The sequence below is a fragment of the Aythya marila genome (genome assembly GCF_965140915.1).
Source record: "Aythya marila genome assembly, contig: HAP1_HAP1_SCAFFOLD_344, whole genome shotgun sequence".
Taxonomy (NCBI): Eukaryota; Metazoa; Chordata; class Aves; order Anseriformes; family Anatidae; genus Aythya; species Aythya marila.
The window spans coordinates 76,130-86,979 of record NW_028136738.1 but is presented as its reverse complement, the minus strand read 5'-3'; the positions used below and the strand labels follow the sequence as shown (position 1 = coordinate 86,979).

General features: G+C 51.8%; 1 protein-coding gene across 1 annotated transcript; it reads right to left on the bottom strand.

Moving 5' to 3' along the window:
• Window positions 1-7,007: 7,007 nt before the first annotated feature.
• On the bottom strand, window positions 7,008-7,964 carry LOC309891479 (olfactory receptor 14C36-like; the record flags this gene model as incomplete). Its single annotated transcript, XM_082785838.1, has 1 exon — window positions 7,008-7,964. One exon carries the CDS (start codon window positions 7,962-7,964, stop codon window positions 7,008-7,010), a length of 957 nt encoding a protein of 318 aa, XP_082641964.1.
• Window positions 7,965-10,850: the final 2,886 nt, after the last annotated feature.

Sequence of the window (10,850 nt, the reverse complement as noted above, 5' to 3'; positions counted from 1 at the left end):
TAAATGCCTCAGGGCATGGTTGCCTGTCCATGGAGGAAAATGCACAATCAAGACAGGGTATCTGAGCAAAATCCACTCTGTTTCTCATGGAGCTCCTGCGCACTAACTTCCATTCTTCCCTTCTCAGGGTAGCATATTTCCCTCTCCCCAGCTGGCACTCTGCCCTGTGCTGGGTGAGTGCACTGTAAGGAACACAATTCTCTGCCTGAGTGCCAGCATCTGCTCCTCTGCTGACCCCCCAGCCTGCTGTCCCAAATTACTTACATATGCAAGACCTCCAGTGCAAGAGAACAAACAATACAGAGAGGTGGACGGAAAAGCAGCATGACCGAGAGAGGGGAGGGAGAGATGAGCAAGCAGAAAGGGGTCACCCTCCCAGCCGTGCCTGCTGCCTGCCAGGCAGCACCATGGCAGAGCAGTGGCTCTCAGCCCTTTGCCAGGCAGTGGGACAGGGCACATGACAGGAGAGGCAGACCTTCTTTATTCTGGGGCTCTGTCTATCCAACAGGCAGCTCCTGCCCAGAATCCCCCAGCCCAGAGGGCAGAGGCTCTGCTCAGTGGGAGAGGAGAGCTGAGGGGGGTTGCTCAGGGACGGAACCTGCACTGCAGGGGATAGCAGGGAGGTGCCCATGTATCCACTGCAGCAGGGTTTCCTTTTTCAATTCCCTTTCTCCCTGCCCATTTCTGCTGCCTGCAGGAGTCCCCTCCAGGAGCTCTATTTCTGTTCCCATGTCTGTGCCCTGCCAGTGCTCACACACCCCATCCCATCTGCTGTCTGCTCAGCTCTGTCCTGAACCCTCTCAGTGTGTGCAGGTGCTGAAGAGCAGGTCACACAAGCCCTGATGAAACTGGGAAGGTGATGCTGCTGCATTATGAAGGTCTGAGGGTGCTGAAGGCACTTTTTGAGGTTCCTCATAAAAATTGAGGTGACAGAAACTCCAAATCTTCTGTACTCTGTACAGCTCTGTTTCCATTCCTATCCTGATGAACCAAAGAAACCTGAAAGCACGGCGTTAGGAAAGCCCAGACCACATCAGGCAGCCACAGACTTGATCTTCTGTCTGAAGAGTCCCCTCTGATATGGTCTGGGGGTGCTGTGGTGCTGTGAGCATCCTGCCCCTGCTCTGCCCTGCCCTGCTGTGGGGGCTCCTTCCACCCACAGCTTCTCCCCGCAACACCCTGGGCAGCTCCCCGGGCAGGCTGAGTGCTGAGCCTGGCAGGCGGCAGAGGCCCTGCCCTGGCACACAGCCCCTGGAGCACAGCAGGGACCCTGCTCTGCACCACAGCCCTGGCCACCCCTGCCTGCACCCTGGCTGCACAGCCTGTAGCCAGCCTGGTGATTAGGAAGCCTCATGTCCTGTCCTTCTGACAGTTTTGTCAGGTAATCAGTATTCCAGGGAATATCCCTGTCCTCTGTACTAGAGAAGCCAGCCGTGGTAGAGAAGCCTGCATGGGAAGTGGCAGCTATAGAAGAACCCTGTAGGATATTGCATTACCTGCCCTCACACAGACACTTACCATGTTAGAGCTGTGAAGATTTCTCCCACAGTGAGCTCTCAGCACTGCCTTTACACTGCCTTTTTTTTTTTTTTTTTTTACAGTGCCTCCACACTGCCGTTAATATCTCCCTCCCTTCTCTCAGACGCCTTTGTCCCCTGCAGGCAGTGCCCCCAGCCCTGCTGTGCTATGCAGAGGAGCTGCTCCTGGGCAGAGCTGTCTCTCTACAGCGCTGCCTAATTGCCAGCAGATCCCCTTTGGCCCCCGAGCCTGGCCCAGCTCAGCAGCACAGCTCCATCCCAAGGCCTCCCTGTCTCTACCCCTTCAGCCTCCCTGGAGGTGTCCCTGGACCTCCAAGGGAATTGACTTTGAAAATGAAGCAATCCCTGATGTTCCTTCCTTCCACTGGGCAAGGAAACTCATTTCCAGCACTGTCATTATGCATTGTCAGATGAACAATATGGGGAATGACACAGAATCACCTTTCCATGTCCTGGTTTCAGGCAGGTCATCCATGCAAGGACCTGGAGAGATTTTTCTTCCCCCTGGTGAGGAAAGGGTTTCAGCTTAGTCAACCAAGACATCTCATTCTTTGCAGTCCAGAAGCTAGAGGGGGGTTCAGCTCCCTCCCATGCCTTACACAAGCCCACAGGATTCCTCTTGCCTGGGCACAAACCAGGCATCTGCATGTAATCTGCTTGCCTCAGCTCCCAGCACATTGAATGGAGACAGAGGCCAGGAGGGAGCTGATTTTCCAGAGGTGGCCAGAGACAGATGCAGGTAACTGCATGCTCTGATGGATTAATTGTGGGAGCCAGAGAGCATCCAGAAGCATCATTTTTAAGTGCAGGGAGATTTTCTTGGGCTAACAGAAATGAGAGCAGATGCCTACATTTAGCACCACTGAATCTTTTTAGTGTCCATTAGTATTCTCTGAGCAACCTACACTGCTTTCACTTGACGATATGGAGTCATGTAGCACAGGGAGAGCTAACTTTCTGTCTTCTCCATCAACCATGTTTACAACATCTCCATTAGTGACCATAATGGCAGTGGCCTCATGGACATCTCCACATTGCCTAAGCCAATTCAGGGAAGGTTCTTGATTTTGTTATGGCCAAATACCGGGCCTGTAGCGCTACATCAGATGTCAAGACTCTCACACAAAACTACCTGTGGCTGGAAGGGCCAGCACTGGTCCTGGGAAGGAAAGCCATCCCCATCCAGAGCAAACGCATGGCAGAAAACCAAGGCAGCAATTGCAGACAGTTTGCTCCCTCCCTCCACTTTTACTCAGCCTCTTGATGTCATTGAACAAGCCAACAGTTTTCACAAAGTGCCTGTCAGCAGCACCTGGTTGTTCCTGGAGATCAGCTTCACCTCTGCCAGAGGCCTTCAGGGGCTGTAGAGACACACCTGGCAGCAAATCTGTTTCCTGCCAGGCCTGTCCAGGGTGTCCCAGTTCTGATTCTCTGTCCTTGGGGACAGCAGGGTTTGCTCTCTCTGTTGACATCCCATTTCAACTGTACGTTCCCAACTGCTGTCCACTCCAGCATGTCTCTGGCTTCAAACAAAGCCTTTGCACACTTGGAGTTTTGGAAATTTGTTACCAGGCTTCCCAAAAGGAAAAGAAACATCTTGGCCTGATGTCAGAGCTGAGGGACATAAGGAAGGAGATAGAGGACTTAGGTGCCAGACCTCAAAGCAGCATTTCTGGGCCTGTTCAGGAGGCTGTTAGTGGAGATCTCATTGTCAGTAGCCCTGAAAGGCAGAAAAGCTCATTGCCATAAAACATTCCTCTGCAAAAGTTGCATGCAGATTTCAAGAAGGTCCACGAGATGAGCTGGGGAGCTAAAGCTTGCTTAGTATTACTTTGGTTGAGGAGTCTTTCCCAGAGCATATCCTCTTGGATCTCATTGCTTGGAGTATTGATAAGAAAGTGACTGAAAGTGAGGGTAGACCATACCTGACCACCCGCAATATTTCCTAGGATGAAATGACCACATCTGTGTGTGAAAGGAGAGGAGTGGGTCTCATTTACCTGGATTCAATACAATCCCCCACAGTATTCCCTTTTCCAATAATAACAGTGTTGGAGGGATAGGCCAATTGAAACTCCATGATGTCCAGCAAGGACAAAACCCCATTTCTGCTTCTGAGGTGGACAACTGCCCTACTGTGACACAGGCTAGGGGCTGTATAGTTTTATAGAATAGAATTTAAATGGATCAAAACAAATTGAACCAAATAGAACAGAATAGTTCAGTTTGAATGGACCTTCAAAGGGTATCCGGTACAAGTGACCAATCTCTTGAGGGCTAACCCGGAAGTCAGAGACTATATATGAGAGCATTGTCTAAATGCCTCTCTGACACTGGCAGGCCTGAGGCATCAACCAGGTCTCTAGGAAGCCTGTTCCTGTGTTTGACCACCCTCACAGAAGTGAAAGGTTTCCTATCTCCAGTGTGAACCTCTCCTTGTGTAGCTTTGTTGTCATTCCCACACATCCTGTCGGTTACCAGGGAGAAAAGATCGTCACCTCCCTCTCCACTTCTCCTTCTCTGGAAGTTGTCAAGAGTAATGAGGTCACCCCTCAGCCTTCTTTTCTCCAGACTAGACAACCCAAGTGTCCTCAGGCTCTCCTCACAGGACATGCCTTCCAGCCCACCTTTACTGTCCTCCTCTGGATGCTTTCAGCTCCACATCTTTCTTCTATTGTGAACACCGGAATTGCATACATGATTTAAGTGGAGGCTGCACCAATGCTCAATATAGCTGAAAACTCACCTCTTTTGACCATCTCTCTGTGCTGTGCTTAATGCATCCCAAGATGGTTTTTGCCCTCTTGGCTGCCAGGGCACCCTGCTGGCTGATGTTGAGCCTGCTGTCAAGCAGCACCTTGAGAGCCCTTTCTGCTGAGCTGCTCTCTAGCCACTTGTCTCCCAGTCTGTGCTGGACCTGTGTCCAGCATTACTCTGTAATCATCTGAGGTGATCAGCTCCAGGCAGTCACTTTCTCCAGAGCAGTGGCAGATCACAGCCTACAAGGGTTTCCTGAGCAAGGACAATTCCAGGGGAGCGCAGAGACCTGACTAGAGCTTGCAGCTCTCACCAGAGTGGCTGATAAAGCATGGGCATTGATGGCAACCAACCCCCACCCCCACGAGTGCCAGTGACCAGGAGCATGGCCAACAATGTGGGGAAACGGAGCAGGTCTGGCTGGTGCTGTTGTTGGTGCAGCCATTGACCCAGGAGGTGCACGGAGGGCACCCAGTGAGAGAGGGCCATCCAGCAAAGGGTGGGAGGCACCAGGTACACCTGCACCCCACACCCAGGCCTGCACAGCCTGAGGGCATGCACCCCACTGATCCTCAAGGCAGAACGGTAGCCACTCATCTCCAGGCAGAGGCTGCAGGTCCAGCTGGGTCACCAGCACCATCTGCCCCAGCAGTGGCTGATGTCTCCACCCAGACAGAGCTGCCGAGGAGTGAGACTGCCGTGCAGACCTCAGGCTGCTGGAAGTGCCCAGGCCTTTCCCCTAGGGCAGGGACAGGCAGCAGAACTGCCTGACAAAGGTGCGCCCAGTTGGAGGACCTCCTGCAGCAGGGGGCTGAGCTGCAGGAGGCAGGGAGAAGGCTGCGTAGCAGCAAGGAGGTTGATGAGGAGTTGGAAAGCTGGATTCTGCACAGTCTGCAGGGAACCCACAGCCCACAGCCAAACAACCCAAAACTCCCTCACTGCACTCACAGAAGGGAGGGGGGCCAATATCGCCAGAGGATGGAACGTGGCAACGACAAGGGAAGAAGAGTCTTCCCCCAAAGCCTGAGGTGCCCTTACAGAAAACGTCATCTCTCTATTGATGGAAAAGGAAAGACCTGTGGCAGGGGGTTGGAGCTGGGTTAGACACACCAGTCTGTTCCCCACATAATGGTTAGGGCAATCCCAAGCACAAACACAGGCCAGAAAGAATGGATTGAGAGTAGCCCTGATGAAAAGGACCTGAGGGTGCTGGTTGAAGAGAAGCTCAACATGAGTCAGGAATGTCCACTTGCAGCCCCAAAAGACTACAGTATCCTAGGCTGCATCTAAAGCAGAGTGACCGGCAGGTTGAGGGAGGTGATTCTTCCTCTCTTCTCTGCTCTTGTGAGACCCCACCTGGAGTTCTGCATCCAGCTCCGGGGCCCCACCACAACAGACACATAAGATTTTGGACATAGGACTTAGAGAGTGGGACCAGAGCAGAACCACAGCAATAATCAGTGGAGTGGAACACCTCTCCTGTGAAGGCAGGCTGAGCCAGTTGGGTTTGTTGAGCCTAGAGAAGAGAAGACTCTGGGGGGAATCTTCTTCTTGCCTTCCAGTACTTAAAGGGAATTTACAAGTAACATGGGGAGCGACTTTTTCCAACTCCAACCAATTTGTGATTCAGTCATTCTGGAATGTCTTGCAATGTCTCTGAGAACTTTTCTGTAGTATCATTGCACCAGCTGTACTCCAGGTTCCCAAGGGCAGAGACTCATTTTGAGAATGATACCACTCACTGTGTAACCTTGAGGAGCAGGGATTACAAACAGTGGCGAGGCCTCAAAACACAGCATGGTCATGCACTCTAACTCCACAGTCTAGCTCTTTCTTCCCTGAGTCAGAAGGGACCTCTGGAGGTGTTCACTACCATAATCTTCTCTGAGCAGTTATAGCTTTACGGTAGATCAGGTTAGTCAGTGCTTTCTGCAGCTGGGTATTGAAATGTCTGAGCCCATGACCCAGTGCTGATCCACAGTAGCTGTTCCACCATTACAGACACTGATGCCACCAGGAAGATGGAGCTGGTCAAAATTCAAAGATTAGCTCCCCTTGGGTAGTGGGGAATGGCCATCCCCACACTCCCCACATGTGGTCCCCAAGCTGTTGGTACTGCTGCACACAACAAACAGGCTCCCGTGTCCTTGGAGGTATCCTGGGCTCTGCATGCAGCTCCAGACTCCCCTTCTGAAGGACTTCATCTACGGGTCACATGTGGGAACAGCCCTTGCTATGTAATGCAGTGACCATTTGCTGCCTCTGCTATCAGCAGACACCCATGGGTGAGTCTTAAATCTAGCCCTTGGTCTCTGACAGGTCACAATGCAAAAATGAGCCATTCCCTCCTGAACTGAAGCAGGAACAGATCCTTGTGGGGAGCAATTCTTTGGGCCTATTCTTGACGCATTTTTTGGGAGAAGGAAGTCCCAGCCTTCAGGCATTGCACTGGGGTAATTCCGTTTTATTACTGAGATGTCATGAGAGAGTCTTCACTGACTCACAGTGTTAGATGCACATCTATATGGCCTGCTAATGGGACAGTACAAGCTTATTCATTCACAGCAGTGGGGGGAATCCAAATGTTTATGTACAAATGCAAGGAACAGAAGCAGTAATAATGACCCACCCCCTAAAAAAAAAAAGTAATTAATAATAATAATAATGAGTACAAAGACAACACAAGCTTGGAAGGGGATGGACTTGTATTCATTATTGGACAGTGCAGGGATCTTTATAAGTACTGGAAAATATTCCCCAAATCTGTCTCCTAACTGCACACTTGAGCTCCTTGTTTCGCATGCTGTAGATGAGGGGGTTCACAGCTGGGGGCACCATGGAGTACAAAACTGCCAGCAAAAGGTTGAGGAATGGAGAAGAGATGGAGGGGGTCTTCAGGTAGGCAAATGTGCCACTGCTGATGAACAGGGAGACCACAGCCAGGTGAGGGAGGCATGTGGAAAAGGCTTTGTGCTGGCCCTGCTGCGAGGGGATCCTCAGCACAGCCCTGAAGATCTGCACATAGGATAGCACAAGGAAAACAAAACACCCAGATGCTAAAACAACACTAACCACAAGAAGCCCAGCTTCTCTTAGGTACGCATCTGAGCAGGAGAGCTTGAGGATCTGGGGAAGTTCACAGAAGAACTGGTCCAGGAGATTTCCCTGGCAGAGGGGCAGTGAAAATGTATTGGCTGTGTGCAGCACAGCATAGAGAAAAGTACTGCCATAGACAGCTACTATCATGTTGACACAAGTTCTGTTGGCCATTATTGTCCCATAGTGCAGGGGTTTGCAGATGGCAATGTAGCGGTCATAGGCCAGGATGGTGAGAAGATAAAACTCTGCTGCGACAAAGAGAATAGAGAAAAAGACTTGGGTAGCACAGCCTTCATAGGAAATGGTCGTGGTATCCCAGAGGGAATTGGCCATAGCTTTGGGAACAGTGGTGGTAATAGTGCCCAGGTCAATGAGAGAGAGGTTGAGGAGGAAGAAGTACATGGGGGTGTGGAGGCGGTGGTCACAGGCTATGGCTGTGAGGATGAGGCCGTTGCCCAGGAGGGCAGCCAGGTAGATGCCCAGGAAGAGCCCAAAGTGCAGGAGCTGCAGTTCACGTGTGTCTGCAAATGGCAGGAGGATGAACTCTGTGGGGAAGCTGCTGTTGGACATTTGCTGTCCTCTCAGGGCAGGGTTGGCAATCCATGGAGGAAAAAAAGAGGGACAAGTTAGAGAGATTTCTCAGAAAAATTCACACCTTCTCCCACAGAAATTACCCTTCCATGAGTTGAATGAGGAATGAGTCAGCTCATCTCCAACCCTCCCAACTAGATGACAGCATGTCTGACAGTTTAAAATGAAACTTGGGCACCTTGTTCCCAAAAAGATGCCCTCAGGGCAGGGCCCAGCATTCCATGTCAGAACAGAAGCTTACACCCACCTGTACCCCTGACAAAGAGATTAAGAGACCCCCACACAGGTGGACAAATAAGAAAGAATACCACAATGCTCCAATCTGCTGACACAGAGAAAGGCAGATGGGCGTGCAAGGAAGCCTTCAGTTTACAAAGCTTGCACGCCACCTTTGGAAGTGACACTGCAGGGCAGCTACTCTTAGTCTCATTCTTGTGCATCACCTTGCAGGACACCTGCTCCTTTCCTCTCCTGGAGGTCTTCCTGAGGAGGAGGTGGCTCATGCCCTAAAGCCCCTGTGGCCAATGCTGTGCTGGGTGGCAGAGGAGAGCAGGGGATTGTTGCAGAGAAGGTGCCTTCACTGCAGGCCTGACAGGGAGTGTCTGAATCCTCCCTCCCTTGGTGTTTCAGGCAGCAGCTCCCTCTCCATCTATGCCCAGGTCTCTACTTCCTTGAGCTGTCCCTGCTGGCAGCTGCTTCTCTCTCCCCACTTATCCTCCCTGCCACTGCTCACAGACCCCATCCCACCCGCTATGTGCTCAACTCTGTCTTGCAGACACCACTTGTGCCTGTATAATTTTCAGGAATATCTCTGTGTGTTCACTGGTTATGGAGTAGCTCATACCTATCAAGAGCTAAGAAGAATTTGGCTCTCAGGGTCTTCATCAAAATGTAGAAATAAATTCCCATCTCCCACTACCAACCAGGAAAGCAAGAGGAGAGAAGTCAAAATGCAAACACCTTCCCTTCAAGAATTCCTTGCTCTGATCTTCCTCCTGAGGAGTCTCCTCCAAAATGCCCTCGGGGTGCTCTGGAGCCTGACTCATAGAGCAGCATCTGGACAGGAGGAGAGTCCTGCTGAGCTATGGGGTTCCTCATCGTCCTAAAGATCTCTTTCAGTGTAAAGATCCAGGGGCATCTGTCATTGATAGAAACCTGACAACTTCATTATGATCCTCCTGACTGCCCTTCAGGGAAGGAAAGTTAAAGCACAGACTCCAGAGAGTGTCTTCCCTTCAGGTAGTCCCTGTCTTGGTTTTCACTGTCAAGAATATCCTCAAAGATGCAGTGGGGGTGCTGTGGAGCTGTGAGAAGCCTGCCCCAGGCAGCAGGCTCTGGGCACCAGCAGGACCCTGCCCTTTCCTGCCCTGGCAGGGGGCTCCTAACAGCCACAGCTTCTTCCCACAGCACCCTGGGCAGTTCCCTGGGCAGGCTGAGTGCTGAGCCTGGCAGGTAGCAGAGGCCCTGCCCTGGCACACAGCCCCCAAAGCACAGCAGGGACCCTGCTCTGCACCACAGCCCTGGCCACCCCTGCCTGCACCCCTGCTGCACAGCCTGCAGCCAGCCCCATATGAATGAACCCTCACGTCCTGTACTTCTGACAGTTTTCAAAGGAAATCTTGGCTCTGGACCTTGTCATTCTCCTCTTATCCAAAGAAGCTCTGAGAGTCCTCCTGAAAGCTCCCACAGGCTGCGGGATTTGCCAGAAAATCTGCAGATGGCATCAGGAAGAACATCTGTGCTGCCCTGCAGCCAGAGACTTACCCTGTTCAGGGCTCTGAAGATTTCCCCCGCAGTCAGCTCTCAGCATCCCCCCTCCACACTGCCTATAACATCTCCCTCCCTTCTCTCACTGCTCTTGTCCCCTGCAGGCAGTACCCCCAGCCCTGCTGTGCTGTGCAGAGGAGCTGCTCCTGGGCAGAGCTGTCTCTCTGCAGTGCTGCCCGGTTGCCAGGAGCTCCCCTTGGGTCCAGGAGCCCAGCCCAGCTCAGCAGTACAGCTCCATCCCTAGGCTTTGCTGCCTCTTTACTTCTTGTCTCCCTTGAGATGTCCCTGGGGCTCCAGGGCTGACAGTTCCTGCAAAGCAAGAGTCACTTTTACAGAACATACTTTAAAGTCAACTCAAATAATTGCCAAATATCCCTTTGAAACAGCAGAGAGAGGCTGAATACAGAATTACAGTTATTCCTAAGAGAGTTTGACTGTCTCTGAGAGGTGCAAGCGTTCCCTCTGGAAAACTCTGTTCATGGCCAATAACAAATAGGACACACAGGCAGGGATGGGGAGGGGTTAGGTACCCTTGTGCAGTGCACCTATCCATTTGTGGCATCTCATCCCCAGCTGGAAACCCTTGATCCATGTGATGATCCTTCTGTGATGAAGCTCCCCTTACACACCGCACAAACCCACAGGACCTTGTTCAGTTGCTTCAGTTCAGTGTGGCCTCTATGTGTGTGAGCAGCTGGAGTGCATGGAGCTCTGCCTGGGGATGAGTGAGGATCTGACAGTGTGCTGATTGGACGGGAGAAAGGGAGGGTACAGACAGGGGACATTATAGTGGGAGTCTGCTGCAGGCCACCTGATCAGGAAGACCATCAGGTGAGGCCCTCTGTAAAAAACATAGAAGCAGCCTCACATTCAAAAGCCCTGGTCCTCAGGAGGGACTTCAACCACCCTGGTATCTGTTGGAGGGACAGCACAGCAGGGCACAGTCAATCCAGGAAGGTCATGTGATGCATTAATGATACCTTCCTTCTTCCATTGATAGCAGAGAGAAGTGCTATGCTGGACCTCGTTCTCCGCAACAAGGAGGGGCTGGTGGGGAATGTGAAGCTCAAGGGCAGCCTGGGCTGCAGTGACTGTGAA